The sequence below is a fragment of the Callithrix jacchus genome, chromosome 10, assembly GCF_049354715.1.
Source record: "Callithrix jacchus isolate 240 chromosome 10, calJac240_pri, whole genome shotgun sequence".
NCBI classification, from domain to species: Eukaryota; Metazoa; Chordata; class Mammalia; order Primates; family Cebidae; genus Callithrix; species Callithrix jacchus.
This window is the reverse complement of record NC_133511.1, coordinates 67,487,170-67,505,855: the sequence shown is the minus strand read 5'-3', so window position 1 is coordinate 67,505,855 and position 18,686 is coordinate 67,487,170. Positions and strand designations below refer to the sequence as shown.

The 18,686-nt window shown below is 39.2% G+C and overlaps 1 protein-coding gene across 9 annotated transcripts in view; it reads right to left on the bottom strand.

Annotated features, from left to right (window-relative positions):
- The window catches only part of FAM168A (family with sequence similarity 168 member A), a 186,203-nt gene that overhangs the window by 56,311 nt on the left and 111,206 nt on the right, over positions 1 to 18,686 (bottom strand). For all 9 annotated transcript variants that reach the window (XM_078340263.1, XM_017977803.4, XM_078340265.1 and 6 more), the window contains one exon: positions 9,388 to 9,475. In XM_078340263.1, the coding sequence (XP_078196389.1) occupies positions 9,388 to 9,457 (70 nt within the window). In that variant the 5' untranslated portion in view covers positions 9,458 to 9,475. The remainder of the gene's footprint in view (positions 1 to 9,387; positions 9,476 to 18,686) is intronic.

The window sequence follows — 18,686 nt, the reverse complement described above, 5'->3', positions numbered from 1 at the left end:
AGATATTTACACAACGCTGTGAATGTACTTAATGCCACTGAATCACATACTTAAAAATGGTTAAAATTGGCCAGGTACAGTGGCTCATGCCTGTAATCCAGCACTTTGGGAGGCTGAAGTAACAGGATCAACTTGAGCCAAAGAGATGGAGGCTGCAGTGAGCTGACTGTGCTACTGTACTCCAGCCTAGGTGACAAAAAATAAACAAAAATAAAAAATTTTTAGAAGGCTAAAGTGGTAAATTTTATATTACATATATTTTAGCATAATAAATTTTTCACAAGCATACCCATATTTCATATAAGCTGGCTTTTATAAACTATAGGACCTTGAGAAAGTTATTTAACTTAGTTGAACTTTATTCCCTCATATATAAAATGATAATAGCTCTCCCTTGAAGGAGTATCATGAAAACTGGAGAAAATGTTTGTAAAGTGCTTGGCACTCCATTGACAGTAATTAATGGTAGTTATTACTCTAATAATTAACAGCAACAATAAAATTTGTATAAACCAATAAGGATAATAATTTAATTCAACATATATTTAATGAACTAACTGCCTCTTCTGTTCTAGGCACAGGAAGTACATGATTTCTGCCCTCAAGGAGCTCACAGTCTAGAAAAACATACAAATAAACAACTTTTTGTAGAGAACAGGAAGCCAAAGAGAATTTAGGAGCAAAAAAATAATAACCCAACAACAGCAATACTTCTTTGTTTGAGAGAAAAGGTTATTTACAGAGGTGGGAAATCATTTTGTAACCCAGGAAAGTACATCAGTCACAAGCAAACGTAGTTTATTGTGCATGATTCTTACCCCAACAAGGTTTAATCCATCTGTTTTTAGCATCACACACAGATCAGAGACAGATACAAAATCACTGCTTATATGCACTACAAAACCCAGAGAGGACTTGCCTGACACTTTGGTGGAGTGGAAAGACCTTGGATTTCTGAATCTTTCCTCATCTGTAAAATAAATGTTCTAATAGAAAAATCTACCTCACAGTACTATTATAAGGATTAAATGAGATCACAAATGGTAATTTTAAGTTGTAAAGTATTGTGCTTCTTATGTATTATTACATGGGGTTTTGTTAGACTTTGTTCTCACATGCTTCTGAGAAAATCTGTCATAGGAGAGAAATTTTGTTTTTGTTTTGTTTTGAGAGATGGGTTCTTGCTCTGTCACCCAAGCTGGAGTGCAGTGGCATAATCAAGGCTCACTGCAGCCTCGACTTCCTGGGCTCAAGCAATCCTCCCACCACAGCCTCCTGAGTAGCTGGGACAACGGATATGTGCCAACATATCCAGCCAATTTTTTGATTTTTTGCAGAAATGAGCAGGCTGGTCACATTTTATTTTTAAAAATCAAATCTCCTGGCAAAGCAGCTGACACTCAAAATGAACTAGCCCAAGGCTGACTACATAGGTAATAAGAAGTTTGATGACAGCTCTTTCTTGCTAAATAGCTCAAAGGAATTGTCAGATTTCCACTAACATTGTTCTAAAAAAGAATATTTGCTATACAGCAAGTAGACAAGGGAAGAGGATCTCTTGTTTTCTCTGAGGGTCTCTGCTGTCTCCATGACTTAAAAACAGAAAAGTCTCCCTGTTCCATCTGGTCCGTCCAGAGGGGTTGACCAGTCACAACAGATAATCCAAATGAAATTTTATTCACCTACAAAGCAGAAACAAATCTCTCCCACACTGGCTACCTGTCCCAGACTCTCCTTGCCATATCAGAGAGCTACTCATTAGCAAGGATAAACAAATCACAGGAGTCTTTTCCTCAAACCCATCTTATACATCTCTGTTGTGACTACTTTGTAGAGGATATCCCTACTCAGAGAGGTAGGAAATGACCAAAGATGATAGAATTACCATGTTTAAAGAAATCTAACAAAGTGCCTTGGAAATAAAAAAGCAGCTAAAAGGTGAGTAGAAAGAGAACTAGATTGGCTGCCAGAGGTCTGGGTTCTGCCTCCAGCTTTGACATCTATCTGTCCATCCATTTGTTGAAACACTAGTCAATATTCGTGGCATGCAGGGGCCAAGTGGGTATTAGAGATATAGGAATAAATCAGATACTGAATTCACTGTCAGTCTTTTTTATTAAGACAAGGTTTCCACTCTGTCACCCAGACTTGGGTGCAATGGTATCAGCATGGCCCACTACAGCCTTGACCTCCTGGGCTCAAGTGGCCCTCCTGAGTACCTCGAACTACAGGCAGGTGCCACCACACACAGCTAATTTTTAAATTTTTTATAGAGATGAGGTCTTGCCATGTTGCTCAGGTTAGTCTCAAACTCCTGGCCTCAAGAGATCCTCCTGCCTCAGCATCTTAAAGTGCTGGGATTACAGGTATGAGCCATGCGCATGGCCCACTGTGAAACCTAATATGTGCTTTCCTTAGGCACTTTATTAGACTTCACGTTTCTCATCTAAGAATAGGGTTGGATTTCATAGCCTCTAACAATCTTATAATTCTAAATAAAAACATAATACCAGACACCAGCTGGACTGAGAATATAGATAATTAGGATGAGCAGGAGATGCGCTGGAGATATCTAAAATCTCAGGTCATAAAAACTTTCTATTGCAAGCTAAGGAGTTTGGACTTTATCCAAAGGACAGTGAAGAATAATTGAAGGGTTTTAAGCACTGGAGTGATATCAAATTTTCAAGAAAGAAAAATGATTATGGCTTTTATATAAAGAATGGACGGGGGACAGGATATATGACAGGATTTAGTAAATCCAGTTAAGAGACAACTTAAATAATCATAGAAAGAGTAATAATGACCTAAATGATAACAGTGGGAAGGATGGTGAAGAAAGGTCTAATCTAAGAAATGTAAGGAAGGTGTTTTGAAAATAAAAAAGATATTTCATATCCATTATGACGGCTTTATTTAAAGACAGAAAAAAATAAGCACTGGCAAAGCTGTGCAGAAAGAATGTAAAATGGTGCAGCCACTAGGAAAGCAGTGTGGCAGTTCCTCAAAAAATTAAAAATAGAATTACTGTATGACACAGCAATTCCATTTCTGGATATATACCCAAAAGAATGGAAAGCAAGGTCTTCAAGAGATATTTGTACATCCATGTTCATAGCAGCATGATTTACAATAGCCCAAAGGCTGAAGCACCCCAAGTGTCCACATGCCACTGCATGTGGTATGTATATACAATGGAATATTATTCAGTCTAAAAAGGAAGGAAATCCTGACACACTGATAAGTGAAATAAGCCAGCCACACAGGGACAAATACTACATGATTTCATTTATATGAGCATCTAGACTAGTCAAATTCAGACACAGTAAGTAGATTGGTGATTGCCAGGAGCTGGGGGGAGAGTGAAATGAAGAGTTATTGTTTAATGGGTACTGAACATCAGTTTTGCAGGATGAAAGGAGTTCTGTGGACCCACAGTGACGACAGTTACAAAACACTATGAATGTACTTAATGTCACTGAATAGTATACATAAAAATGGCCAGGTGAGGTGGCTCACGCCAGTAATCTCAGCATTTTGGGAGGAGGCCGAGGCAGGCAGATCACCAGAGGTCAGTTTTGTTTAAAACTCACTGCAATCTTTGCTTCCCAGGTTCAAGCTATTTTCCTGCCTCAGCTTCCTGAGTACCTGAGACTACAAGTGCACACCACCACGCCCAGCTAATTTTGTATTTGTAGTAGAGACAGGGGTTTCACCATGTTGGCCAGGCTGGTCTTGATCTCCTCACCTCATAATCCATCTGCCTCGGTCTCCCAAAGTGCTGGGATTACAGGTGTGAGCCACTGTGCCTGGCCAACATCAACTTTTAATGGGCGAGCAGGGAAAGAAAATCCTGAAAGGAGACAAATTCAGGAACAGTTGGAGAGGAAGAAAGGAAAAACAAACAAAAAATAAACAATTATGGTCAATGAAAATTATGGAGGTAACAAAAGCTTGCTTCAAGAAAGGGGTTGGGTGTCAAATGGCATATAAGGGTCAGGCCGCACGCAGTGGCTCACGCCTGTAATCCCAGCACTTTGGGAGGCCGAGGCAGGCGGACCACTAGTTTGAGGAGTTTGAGACCAGCCTGGCCAATATGGTGAAACCCCGTCTCGACTAAAAATACAAAAATTAGCTGGTTTGGTGGCCTGCACCTGTAGTCCCAGCTACTCGGGAGGCTAAGGCAGAAGAATTGCTTGAACCCAGGACGCATAGGTTGCAGTGAGCCAAGATTGTGCCACTGCACTCCAGCCTGGGCAACAGAGCAAGGCCCCGTCTCAAAAAAAAAAAAAGAGAGTCAAATTAGGATAAAGACTAAAAAGGGTCCACTGGATTTAACCACAAGGAGTACAGTTAATAAGAATTCTCTTTAGACACTCTTCTTCAACTATAAATGAAAAGTAAGTAAGTGATCTTGGAGTTCTCTCCTGAGCAGAGAGCAGTTTGAACATCAAAGTGGGGGGTTGTGAGAGCAGTTTCAGGAATTAGAATCCATTTTCCAGGCTCGTCTGAGACCCTAATCACTGGAGTGTCCAGGACATAGCCATGAATGCTAGAATAGTAAAAGTACTTACTTTGTAACTAGGGTTGGTTTGGGCTCTGCTATACAATGTGACCTTGGAGAAGCTTATTTCATCTGGAAAATAAAGACTATCTTCCAGAGTTGTTATAAAAAAAAAAAATGAGGGGAAAAATCCCACAAATTTCTTTGCAAAGAATAAACAAAGTATAAATGTCAGTTAATCAAGACTTCCAACAGGTGATCCTAGGATTTATGCAATTTATGCAAAGGAATGTAAACTGGGCAAGGTTCATTGAAGAGAAAAATTTTACTTTTTTTTTTTTTTTTTTTTTTTGAGACGGAGTTTCACTCTTGTTACCCAGGCTGGAGTGCAATGGCGCGATCTCAGCTCACCGCAACCTCCGCCTTCTGGGTTCAGGCAATTCTCCTGCCTCAGCCGCCTGAGTAGCTGGTATTACAGGCACACACCACCATGCCCAGCTAATTTTTTTTGTATTTTTAGTAGAGACAGGGTTTCTCCATGTTGACCAGGATGGTCTCAATCTCTTGACCTCGTGATCCACACCCGCCTCGGCCTCCCAAAGTGCTGGGATTACAGGCTTGAGCCACCGCGCTCAGCCAAAATTTTACTTTTTAATCTTACTGATACAGCAGATAATTCATTGTATCTGTAGACTGTCAGATTCATTAATTATTCAGGTCCTCTAGCTGATAAACTGTCAAATACAAATATGCTTCTTAAACTGACTCTATGTTTTTAGGCAAAAGCAGCAATCTAGGAAGAAAAAAAATGCACCACTGGTTAAAAAAAAAAGATGAAAGTCTTTGAACAGATTAATTTCCTAGCCTTCTAACCTTGAAGAGTTGTATCTTTTGTTAGGGTACCTGTAGCATTTTGACCTATGTTTGCTACTGGCTGAAACCAGGATATTCATTAAGGGTCAACACAGGAGGAGTCAGAAAGAGCGCAGGAACTCGAGTGGGCTACCAGAGGAATGTGAAGTGGCCACAATACGATGAAGGGAAGGGAGGATGTTTGTTATTTTGTGGTAGAGAGACAATGAATACACAGACCCAGATGGGGAGACACAGGTTCCAGACGCAACCACACTTTCTTCAAAATACTTCTTATACTCTTTTCACCTATAAAATGATGGATTCATTTAGGGGCTTCATCTGTTCTCTCATTTTAGAATTATTTTCTAATTGTGTTTTGGTAACTTCATCTCAAGTTGGTGACTAGCTCTGTTACATTTATTACTCTCAGCTGTCTTGGGAGGAAGGCATTCCTAACCCTGTTTTATCTTCTTCTTCTTTTTTTTTTTTTAAGCAAATGATAGATTGAGGCCCAGAAAGCTTGATAACTTATCTGATGTCACACAGCTCTTAAGTGGCAGAATCGGGTCTGTAATCTAAGTCACTAATTCTATGTCCCATGCTGTTTTCCCAGTAGGTATATACTCATCGCTATGCATTATAACAACCATTAACTGAGTGTCCACTATGAGCCAGGCCTCACACCAGAAGCTTTATAAACATTTTCATTGACTACAAACCAACCATCTTATAGGCCATTATCCCATTTACAGTCGAGGAAGCAGATTCAGAAAGATTACTCAACCAAAGTTTCCGCAGCTAACTAGTGACAGAGAGACAGAGACCAGATTTCAGCCGAGATCTGACAGACTCTAGATCACACATTAGACCTCTGGGTGATGCTCAGACACTGACACAATCAGAACATTTTAGAAAAGAAAAGAAAAGAAACAAAAGAAAAGAATGTTGAGGTCTTGACTACACTCCAAAATTCTAGCAGAAAAACCTTTATGAAGCCTTTAGAAAAAGAAATGCCCAGTCTCTATAACAGCCCACTGTCATGGTGAATCAAGGTAAAGCGTATTCAAGTGTTCACTGCACTCATTATCTGTCCTAGTCAGCTTGAGCTGCTATAACAAAATACTACACACTGGGTGGTTTAAACAACAGACATTTATTTCTCATAGTTCTGGAGAGTGGAAGTCCAAGATTAGGGTGCCAGCCTAATGACTCCCTTCCTTGCTAGCAGATGGTTACCTTCTTGCTGTGTCGTTACATAGCAGAAAGAGCTCTGGTGTCTCTTCTTCTAAGGGAACTAATCTCATCATGAAGGCCCAACCCTCATGACTTCATCTAAACCTACAGCGGTTCCATCTCCAATTACCATCCCATTGGGGATTAAGGGTTTCAACATACAGATTTTGGAGGGACACAAACATTCAGTTCATAATAGATAGTCTATGCTTAAGCATTTCAAAGTATATGGCATATTACATTCTCTAAATTCACTCTGCCAAAATATATAAAGAGCTAGTTATACCCATGTTATAGAATTGCTGCAGTATAAAAATAGTTATTTTCTATAAAATACTGAGCTCAGGTTTTGGCACACAGTAAGTACTCAATAAACGGGCTTTAAAAGGGAGAGAGAAAGAAAGAACACTATCAATTGGCTAGAAGACAGCTGCTTACTGGAATACATTGTACCACAAAGCTATATTTTATTTCTCATTTTCAGATTTCAAGAGAATTTCAAACCAGCAGTGTTTCTGCTCCTCTGTTCCCTGTGGCCACCATCCCATTGCCTCTGAGGCAGATGACAGCACAATGGACTCGACCCCTTGTACTCTTGCCCTCCTGAGGCTACCCCAAATTGCTGGCCAGAAACAGGCTAGCTCCTCAAAGGGAAGGTTTCCTAGTCTTACAAAATGAAAAGACAACGCTCTTACTTAGCTTATCACGGGGAAGAGAGAAAGCAGCACATATTTTAAGACAGATTAGCTTACTATAAAAGAAAGGACATATACTTTGAAATCACAAAGACCTGAGTTCAAATATTTCCTCAACCCTTAGAAGCTATATACATTAGTCAAGTCACATAACCTGAATTAGACTACCATAGTTATCTATAAAAAACCATAGCATTTATGATTAATAAGATTATAATATATATAGTACCTAGTATGTTCTTACCAAATGACAATACTTTTTAACATTAATCATTTTAATCATTATTACTAACAATACATTTACTCTAATGCACTATATTTAGCATTTGTTTATAAATTATCTTAACTCAGATCTTTCATTCCCAGTAATGCAGAAGAAAAATAACCTGGAAATCTGCCTACTGCCTAATACCTAGAAAAGCTGCATGAAGTATAACAAACATCCAGCTCTCAGGCAGAGCTGAGATTTTAAGAAATAAAAAGAAATCCCTACTACTCAAAAAATGAAGAGGAAACTAAAAATCAGGAAGTCTATGTGGTGAGCTGATGTTGGGCTGCTTTGGGAAGATTTTTTAGTCAGGCACTCAAAGGGCTTGCTTTGTATAGCCACCAGGGGTAGGAGATAGGCTGTGGGCCCTGGAGCAGCAGAGCTGCAACTCAAATTCGCCTGCATAAAGCTGGGACCTTGGAGGAGTCATAGTGTCAGTTTAATAAAGAAAAAAAATCCAAAAGTACAGAGATACAACAGGCAAGCTTGGGTTAAAAAATAAAAAGTCTCCCTGCAAATTTGAAAACTTGGCCTGTGTGAAGTCTGAATTTATACTACTTACGTGGAGTTTATACTATCTGTGTGGTCCTAGATCGACAGCAGGGAATTTAACTTAAAACAGTTCCAAGCTCATAATATTCCTTGGTTATTAGTAGAAACAAAAAAAGATCCTCCTTTCCCCTAGAGGAGTACAAATTATATTGTTTGATTCTCACAACTGTCCTATGAAATAGATATTTTGTCCCATTCCCAGAATTATATATTATGAAATAGATAATATTATTCCAGTTTATCAAAGAAATTAAGTCTGGGGAGGTTAGGGCAAGTTGTCCAAAGTCACCCAGCTATTCTCTGATAGAGCTGGGATTTGAACCTGGTTGCTGTCCAGTCAGTCAAAACACATTACCAAATCCTACTATGTGCCAAGCAGAGGTAAAGTCTGTCCCCTTTCCAATTTTGGAAATTTGGAAAATTATGTTGACAAAGTGAATTCCCCTTCCAGATTTGCACTGCTTAATCTTTGTGCAAATCAATAGATAAACGCAACTCTTCTCTTCCTTCTCTAGTTTAGCAACTTAGTAAGAATAAAGGCAGCCAGGATCAGAGCAAATAGGAAACCAAAGCCCCACAGGGTTCTCCTGGGCTCTGTCTGCCAAAGCAGTTCAGTCTCCTCTGGCAAAGGAACTTAGGTTGCTGAAGCACCCTGAACTGGAAAGGGGAGAAGCAACAAGCTCTATGAGCTAGTAGGGTGTAGGGTACTGCCCTATGAGTCCTTGTTACTGGAAATTAATTTTGTTAGAATAAATATACAAATAGAAATTCAAGCAGAAAATACCTACTGTTAAGGTTAAGTAATAAGATCAGTGAAACTCTTGTGATAAACATGTGAAATAGAAAGTTAGGAATAACAGCTACAGTTATATCAGGCTCAACCTCCAATATATTTCTGAATGTTAATTTCGTTGCATAGCATTGAGAAAATCCTGATTTAAAAACATAAGTACATGCAAATGGTAGCATTTTAAAAAAATTAACATGCATACTTAGAAGCTTAACACACTGATCATCTAACATGTCTTCATGTTTAACAAAAATAGTTCTCAATATTTTAAAATAATCAAATCAAATGTTTTCGGACTCTCTAAAACACTCTCCTGTATTTTTGTAGAATAAAGTTTAGAAACAACCAGACAACAGGTTCTCTGAGATCTTTCCATTGGAACTCAGACCTATCTTCTGATATCATATACCTCCAAAGTCATTTAGCAAGTTATCTGGTAATGTCTTTAACCACCATTTCTTAGAATGAGAGTCATTCTCATACTACTCACCTGTGTAGGCCATGTTCTTAGGGTTGCCATAAGGAGCCCCAGGCTGTACGGGGCTGTAAACAGGGTTCATTGTGGAAGACTGAAGATCCTACAGAGAAAACAAAGAAAACAGCACTGTTTATTGATTGTTCATTCTTCCCGACATCAACCTCTATCTTCAGTCTTCCCTGAAAGGAAAGCATCAGAAGGTAGTGGAAAGAAGACTAAATAAAAAAGCCAATTTGTCTTTATCTGGCCCTCTGCTAAATACTTAACCCATTTTACAGATGAAGATAGTGAGGAGCAAGGAAGTGATATAACTTGCCCAATGTCAACCCAGGAATTTTGGCCCTCAGTTCAGTGTTAGTCCCACTATCCCACAGGCAGCTCTGGCACTAGTATACCAGGTAGCACTGGCCATGTCACTTTCCCTGTCTGGACTTCAATTTAAAGTGAATTAGTTTAAGATCTCTGAGGTCCTTTCTAAGCCTAATGTTGCTAGTCTAGGAGCTGGAAAAGGATATGCTTTCAACAGTTCACTAGTGGAGCTTGGTGCCTGGTGATGAGCAAACAGACTGCTGGAAGGAAAAGCAGCATCTCATCTGTCCCTTACACCTGTAGAGGAAGATACCAGTTACCAGCAGCTTCAAAAACAAAAAAGGGAATTTGTTCCCACTGATCATTTTAATGCAAACAAGAAAATATAGCTAGGATTTCTCTCCAAATTTATTCAAGGGAAAGAAATAAACTTGGAAATTTGTGTGCAATAAGTATCACCTGCCCAAGTGCTCTGTTAATTAACTTAATGAAGCACATTCTCCATTCTGATTAATGGAAGATCTGTCATTAAGCTCCATTAGCCAGACAATTTGTCCCACCTTGTTTAGGGAGCCTTTCCTTACTATTTAGCCTGACACATTTGAAAATGTGTCTCCAAATATATTATTTACACATCATAAAAACCAAACAATTCCTTCCTAACTAGATTCACAAGATAGATGGGCATTTTTTTAGGGCATTAAATTCTCTTATATCACCTCAAAATAGGAAACAAGTCAAATGTTGAAGGCAGCCAGTGAACAGCTGGCATGATGACAACTGCTTTGTGATTAGTCTGTCTAGGTTTCAAAAATGAGCAGTGGAGAAAAGGTGGGCTACCAAGCAGAGGAAGCTGGGGCCATCAGATAAGCAAAAGGGAAAATACCACTGGCCAATTTCAGAGGACAGAACTTCCTAAAACGTACATAATGTGTAGCCCTGGCAAAGCACCCCAGGACAACAAGCTAGATAAAATGACCACCAGCCAACAAACTGAAACTAGAATAACCTGAGGATGAAAGTTAAAGGAGTTATATATATTTCAGTTAAACTTAACATAAAAAATATTTTCACAGCCAGAGTTATCTAAAAATATATTCAAGTAACATACATTCTTTCTCTAAATAAAAGCACTCTCCTCACAGAGTACTGAGACATTAATAATTAAAAGAGATCATAGATGTTAAAATAAATTGAAAACTGTGAAGTGATATACAGATATAAACGATGATGTGACAATGTTGTTCATGTGACAACACAGAGACTACTTGTATTCTTTCTAGCTTTGGGTCTCTCTTCTACGCAACCAGTTCTCTGCCTGGTAAGTCAGGGCGAGGAAGTTTGATAAAATGTTTGAAAGTGTCTCCCCAGAAAGCATGTGCTGGAAACTTCATAATCATTTTAACAGTAATTAAGAGGTGGGACTGTTAAAAGGTGATTGGGCCACGATGGATCTGCCCTGATGAATGGGTTAATGCCATTATTGCAGGAGTGGGTTTATCATGGTGGGTGTGGGTTCCTTATAAAAGGATGAGTTTGGTCCCCTCTTGCTCTCTATCACCCTCTTTATGCCCTTCTGCTCTTCCACCATGGGATGACACAGCAAGAAGGCCCTTGACAGATGCTTGCACCCTGATATTGGACTTCCCAGCCTCCAAAACTATAAGCCAATACATTTCCATTCATTATGAATTACCCAGTCTGTGGTATCCTACTATAGCAGCACAAAAAGGACTAAGATAAGTGCTAAGCAGTACAACTTGCCCTGTAAACATCTGAGCACTCTCCTACTGAGTAGACACTCTGTGTTGCTGATTGGACAAAGTACAAAATTGCTTTTCATAACCAAAGAAACTAATCAGCTTTGAAACTGGTCTCCTGCTGCTCCAAAATGAGGGCCACTGCCACAGGAGATCACGCCTGGGGTAGCACTCCTAAAAGCATCAATTCCAGTCTCAACTAATGACTGACAGAAATGAGATCTGCCAGGGTTTCAAAATTTAGAATATGACAGCCACTTCTAGGGAGCTTCTTAAGGGTAGACAGGATTCCCAGTTTCTAAGGGAAGGTTGGCCTTTTGTAACAAAATCTACATACTGTTAATAGTTTCAGGGACAGGCTAAAAATGACTAGGAAGATCACAAACTCTACTATCAGGCAGATTTAGGTTCAAATCCTGGAACTGCCACATACCATGATGGGATCACAGGGTAGTTCCTTAACTTCTGAGCCTTTGCTTCCTCTAACCTCAAAACGGGGTGGAAAAAAAACCATACTTTGTAATAAAATTTTTTACATGACAGGTTTATTAAAGTAAAATTTATATATAGTAAAATTTTACCCCTTTTAGGTATATAGTTCTATGAGCCCCTGAAAAATGTATTCAGTTGTACAAACACCACCACGATCAAGATATAAAGTATTTTCATTACCCCAAAAAGTTCTCTTATCATTTGTAGTTAATACCACCCTGTCTTCTTCAAAAGCCTTACAAATAAAATTCAAACTCTTTCACATGGTATAAAAGATCCTTTATGCTCTATCTGGGATGGGGCTCAGAAATCTGTGTATTTATGTTCCCAAGAAGATTTTTATGCCCAGTTTGAGGGCCATGCCTTCTTTCCCAAATGCCATTTCTCTCATATAGGCTGTCTAGAGGAAGTGAGATACAGCAGAGAACAAGAACAAAAACTTCTGCTTATGCACTAGATGGGAGGGGGAAGAAAGAGAGATTTTTTTTTTTTTTTAAGTGAAAGATGTATCAGATGGCAATAAAAACTGTAAAGCAGGGGTTCCCAACCCTGGGACCATGGACTGGCATCAGTCCACAGCCTGTTAGGAACCAGGCAGCACAACAGGAAGTGAGCAGCAGGCAAGCAAGCATTACTGCCTGAGCACATCTCCTGTTGGATGGACAGCAACATTAGATTTTCATAGGAGTGTGAACCCTACTGTGAACTGCACATACGAGGGAATCTAGGTTGTGTGCGCCTTGTGAAAATCTATGCCCCCGCAGTCCCATCCCCACACACATCCCTAGTCTGTGGAAAAATTGTCCCTGGTGCCAAAAAGGCTGGGGACTACTGCTGTAAAGAAATCCACTCAGGCTGCTTAGGGAGTGCTAAGGGCAGGTGTTGCAACTTTAAGTAAGATGATTAGATAAAGTGTCACTGAGTGACATCTGAGCAAAGACCTGAATAAGTTGAAGGGGCAAGCCATGGAGGTCTCTGAGAAGAAACTGTCCAAGCAGAGGAAACAGCAAATGCAAATGCCCCAAAGTAGAAGCATTTTTCAGAAATAGCTTAGAGGCCAGTTTAGCTGAAGTGAAGTAAACGAAGAGGAAAAATAGGAAGTAAGATCAGACAGGACAGGTAATGAAGTCCAAATCACGCAGGGCCTTGTAGGCCACTATATGGACTTTCTTTTTATTCTAAATAAGACGGAAAGCCACTGGATTGTTTTGCAAAGAAGAATAAAATTATTTGTCTTCATTTTAAGAAGAGGTAGATTGTGCTGAGATCAGACAGCAGGAAAGCAAGAAGAGAAGTAGGCTAATCAGGAGGGGTCTTCATTTTAAGAAGAGGTAGATTGTGCTGAGATCAGACAGCAGGAAAGCAAGAAGAGAAGTAGGCTAATCAGGAGGTTTTAGAAACAGTTCAGATGAAAGATGATGTGGTCAAACTAGGGTAATGGCAGTAATGACAGTGGTAGAAACTAGTCATATTTTTTATATACTTTGAAGATCAAGCTGAAAGGAATTGATAACGGATTTAATATAAGGTATGAGAGAAAGAAAGACACCAAGAATGATGCCAAGGCTTGAGAAACTGGAATAATAAAAATCCCATTTACTGGTGAGAACTATGAGAGGAGTAGATTTTGGGTGAAGAACAGAAACCTGGATTTGGACTTAGATTGGAGATGTCTAAGAATTCTGCTTAGAACAATGTTTGACATATAATAAACACCTTATAAAAGGTTAATCATTAGCACTATCATAAATATTACCTCTTTGGTGGTTCTGTGGAGGTTAAAAAAAGGAAAAAAGAAAAATAAATATTACCTCTACTACCAGCAACTACCATTTACTGAACACCTACCGTGTGACAGGTATTGCTAAGGTCTTATTAAGTCCCTGTAAGTCTTATAATACTTCCATAGTAAGTACTATTTTTATTATATTACAGATAAGTAAACTTAAGTCCAAAGAAATTAAGTCACTAGCCCAAGATCTCATAACTAAGAAGTAAGGAAAAGCCAATTTCAAAGCCAGTTCTTTTTTATTTCAATGTCCAAGTTACTTTCACTGTACTAGATGAGTCTCCCAGGCTCCCTAGGCCCTAACCCAGTACTAGGTTCACCTCTGGAACATCAGACCTCAAATCCTTGTTCAACTCAAGAGCCTGAGTGCTATTCTTGAACCCTAACAAATCCCAACATGGAGGCAGTTCATATCTACCACAGTACCTGGCACCTACTGGGTCACTGCTGGGGACCACGGGCGGTTACAACAGAATAAAAGCACTGCCTGCTTGACTTCTCCTCCTGCCAGCTTCCTAGAATCTTAGCTATCATATGCTACTCATTTGACCTGATTTCACTTTGAATGTAAAACAAACTTAGGGGTACCCACTATGCAAGACCTGCCTACCTGTCTCTCCAGAGTCAAGTATGAAGGTGACCCTACTTCCTGAGAATGAACCATAGTAAGTCTACATTACTTGTGTCAGGAAATATAACTCTGCAAGGGCTTCTCATCTTATCCATAATAAAATTCCAAGTCCTTAGAAAAGCAAATAAGGCCTTGGAATATCTGGCCTTATGTGCCTACCTCTCTGGTTGCAACTTCTACCACTATCTTTTTGTTTTCTTCACTTCAATCACAATAACTTCCTTGTTGTTCCCTGAACACACCATACATGCGTGTCTCTCTAGGTCTCTGCACTTACTTTTTCCCCACACCTAGAATGCCCTTCTCCCCAGATATCCAAATGGCATAGTCTCTCACTTCATTAGGTCTCTACTCAAATGTCACCTTATCAGAAATGCCTTCCTTAACCAACTTATCTAAAATAGGTTCTCCACATGCTATTATTATTCTCTGCTCTCTCATTTTTTATTTTTATTTTTTTTTGAGACAGAGTTTTACTCTGTTGCCCAGGCTGGAGTGCAGTGGCATCATCTTGGCTCATTCCAACCTCTGCCTTGTAGGTTCAAGCAATTCTTCTACCTCAGCCAGGATCCCAAGTATCTGGGATTACCAGCGTTTGCCACCATGCCCAACTAATTTTTGTATTTTTAGTAGAGACCAGGTCTCACCATGTTGGCCAGGCTGGTCTCAAACTCCTGAACTCAAGTGATCCACCCACCTCGGCCTCCCAAATCGCTGGGATTACAGGCATGAGCCACCGTGCCCGGCTTACTTTTCTTATTGATAGCTATTTTAGTCTGTTTTGTGCTGCTATAACAGAATACTTGAAACTGAGTAATTAATAATGAACAGAAATTTCTTTCTCACAGTTCTGGAGCATGGGAAGTCAAGGGGACAGCATCTGGCAAGGGCCTTCTTGCTGCATCATCCCACAGCAGAAAGTGGAAGGGCAAGAGAAAGAACCTATTCCTGAAAGCCTTTTTAAAAAATTAATTTTTTAAAAGAGATAGGGCCTCATTATGTTGTTCAGGCTGGGTTGCAATGTCTATTCACAGGCATAATTATAGCCCACTACAGCTTCAAACTGCTGGGCTCAAGTGATCCTCCTCCCTTAGTCTCCCAAGTAGCTCCCTGTAAGCTGGCTTTTCAAAAGCCTTTTTAAAAAGACATTAAGCCCACCCCTGAGGACAGGGCCCCCAGAGCCTAACTGCCTTGTAAAGGCCCACCTCCCCATGGCCAACATGGTGAAACCCATCTCTACTAAAATACAAAAAATGAGCCATGTGTGGAGGCACATGCCTGTAGTCCCAGCTACTTGGGAAGCTGAGGCAGGGGAATGGCTTGAACCCAGGAGGCCCAGATTGCAGTGAATCGAGATCACGCCACTGGACTCCAGCCTGGCAACAAAGCAAGACTCCATCTCCAAAAAAAAAAAAGGCTCATCTCCCAATACTATTACATGAGCAATTAAATTTCAACATAAGTTTTAGAGGACAAACATCGAAACCATTGCAACATGTATTACTGTCTGACGTATTTTCTTGTTTAGTCTTTCCCCCATTAGAGTAAGGTCCATGTGAATGAGGATTCTGTTTGTCTTGCATCCCCAGTGCACAGAATATTACCTGGCACAAAGCAGGCACTAAATACATACTAGTTGAATGAACAATGAACCATCTTTCATGCTTCTTCAAACTAAAACTGTGAAAAAAGCTTCAGGATGTTTGGCATTTCTTGGCATATCCCAATCAACATCTTGGCTCCACATCTCTCCAGCAGCTACTTCCAATGCCCAGAGAAGCCTTGACTGGGAGCTCATCCTGGGCAAAATAAGCAATGGTAAGGCCCAGCAGTTGCATGATGTGTGAGAGAGAAAAGAGAGGTGCTAAAGATTCCTCCTGGTGAAGCTGATTTTTCACTTCTAGACTTCTACCCACTGTTCTACAAATTGCTTCCTGTTACCCTCAAAACACCTGAACTATTGCTTTCAAAATAACAAAATCTATGACCATTAAATGACAAGCAAAAAAGCCCAGAGATTAAAGATAAATACCTGCAAGTAATATTTGCACAATAGGTTGCAGTGTTTAAAATTAGTGTTTTAGTTTGCAAACTACTACATTTTGCAAACTAAAATGGTAAAATTATTTGAAAATTCAATGGTAAAATTATTTGAAAATGAATTTTCACAGTGCTTTAGAGTTTACAATGAGATTTTAACCATTATCTCACTTGGTTCTTTGAAGTAAGCAATGCAAAGATTATAAATTTAATTTGACAGACCAAGAAATTAAAGCTTAAAGATTTAATGCCTTCTGGGATAGATACTGTTGGGAAAGGAAAAAGAGAGTGTTTTCCCAAAAGAGGCTACGGTCTAGCTAGAACAGTTTAAAAATTAAATAAAAATTAAGGTGCCAAAACTAATAGAAGGAGGTGGAACTTCTGGAACAAAGTGCTTAGCAAACCCTTTACCCCAAAAGCAAAAATAAAGTGAGACGAAATGGTGTAAAAAAAAAAAAACATTTTAGGCCAAAGTATGAAATGTCTATTCAATAAAAACTTCCGAACCATATTAAGAACAATGAAAGTCTGTGGCATTTTACCCTGTGGCTGCCCATATCCCAAGCCCCAGCTTCATAGGGGGCAGGCTAGACCAGGCTAACAGGACTACTGCTACCAGAGTGGGATGATTTAATTTGAAACTAAGCATAGAAAATCCTATGCCCAGAGTCATTGTCAAAAACAATAGTGAGACAATCTGGAGAACAATAGCAAGTAATCCAGGAAGGCTACTGTTGCAGCTATTCTGAGGTCATAATACTAGTTGGTGCAGGCAACAGACCTCCAGATTAAGCCAGAAATTTTAAGGGAGTTCTGGGGAACACAACAACCATAGTGGGTCTTGATAAACTTTCATAGGATCCCTAGTGGTATGTAGAGAGGGTCTTCTCTATCTTCTAATCCTGGGTGAATTTAAGGCCTTGAACATACCAAAACTAAAAGCTAGAGCATAACTGTAAATTGGTTGAATTTTCAATGCATTCCCCAAACCATATACAGATCTACTGGTAAAGGGTGGAAGACTTCCTGGCCTTGGTTTAAGCAGAACTCGTGATCAAATGTTGGATGGTCACTAATCTATGCCAACCCAGGGGTGACCTTTAGGAAGCCAAGTTTAAAAATTAAAACAGTAATTAAAAAAATATGGCCAGAGACAGCAGAAATCACACTGCAAAGGAGACAAACTCAACAGAAGAGTCTAAGCAAGTCACTAAACAAACTCCAGCAACAACCACCCCTGATGCGGCAGGGGCAGGGTGAAATTAAAATCAAGAGTTGCTACAATATGTTATCTAAAGTATGTCGTTTTCAACAATACCAACAAAATCATGAAACATGCAAAGAAACAATAAAATATGTCCCATTTGTCCGGGGAAAAAACAGGTAACAGATTTTGTTCTTTCAGGGGTCTAGATATTAGCATCAGCAGATAAATATTTCAAAGCAGCTATTATAAATGTTAAAAAACTAAAGAAAACTGCATTTAAAGAATTAAAGAAAAGCATGATGATAATAACTTATCAAATAGAGAATATCAATAAATAAAAAATATAAAAATAGAGCCAAATGGAAATTATATTCTGAAATGAATCATTCAAGAGAGGCTCAGAAGCAAATGTGAGCTGGCAGAAGAATCACTGAACCTGAAGACAGATCAATAAAAATTATACAATCTGGGAAACAAAGAGAAAAAATAAAGAAAAATAAAATGAGAACTTAGCAAGCAAACCAAACTACAAGCATAAGAGTCGCAGAAAGAGGAGAGAAAGAAAATTCAGTGGCAAAAATGGGAATACTATGCAGCCATTAAAAAATAAAAAACAAAATCATGTCCTCTGCAGCAACATGGATGCAGCTGGAGGTCATTATCCTAAGCAAATTAACCCAGGAACACAAAACCACATACCACATATTCTCACTATTTATAAGTGGGACCTAAACACTGAGTACACATAGACACAATTATGAAAACAACAGACACTAGGGCCTACTTGAGCAGGGAGGGTTGAAGGAGTGTAAAAAAAAAAAAAAACTGTAAGGTACTACCCTCACTACCTGGGTGATGAAACAAACCATTTGTACACCAAATCCCAGTGACATGCAATTTATCCATGTAACAAATCTGCACATGTAATTCCTGAACCTAAAATACAAGCTGATGGGGAAGTAAAAGAAATTTACACAGTAAACTGAAAAGAAGAAGAAGATATAATGTCCAAAACTTCCCAAATTTGATTAAGACAACAACACATATTAAACTACACATCCAAGAAATACAATCAACTTCAAG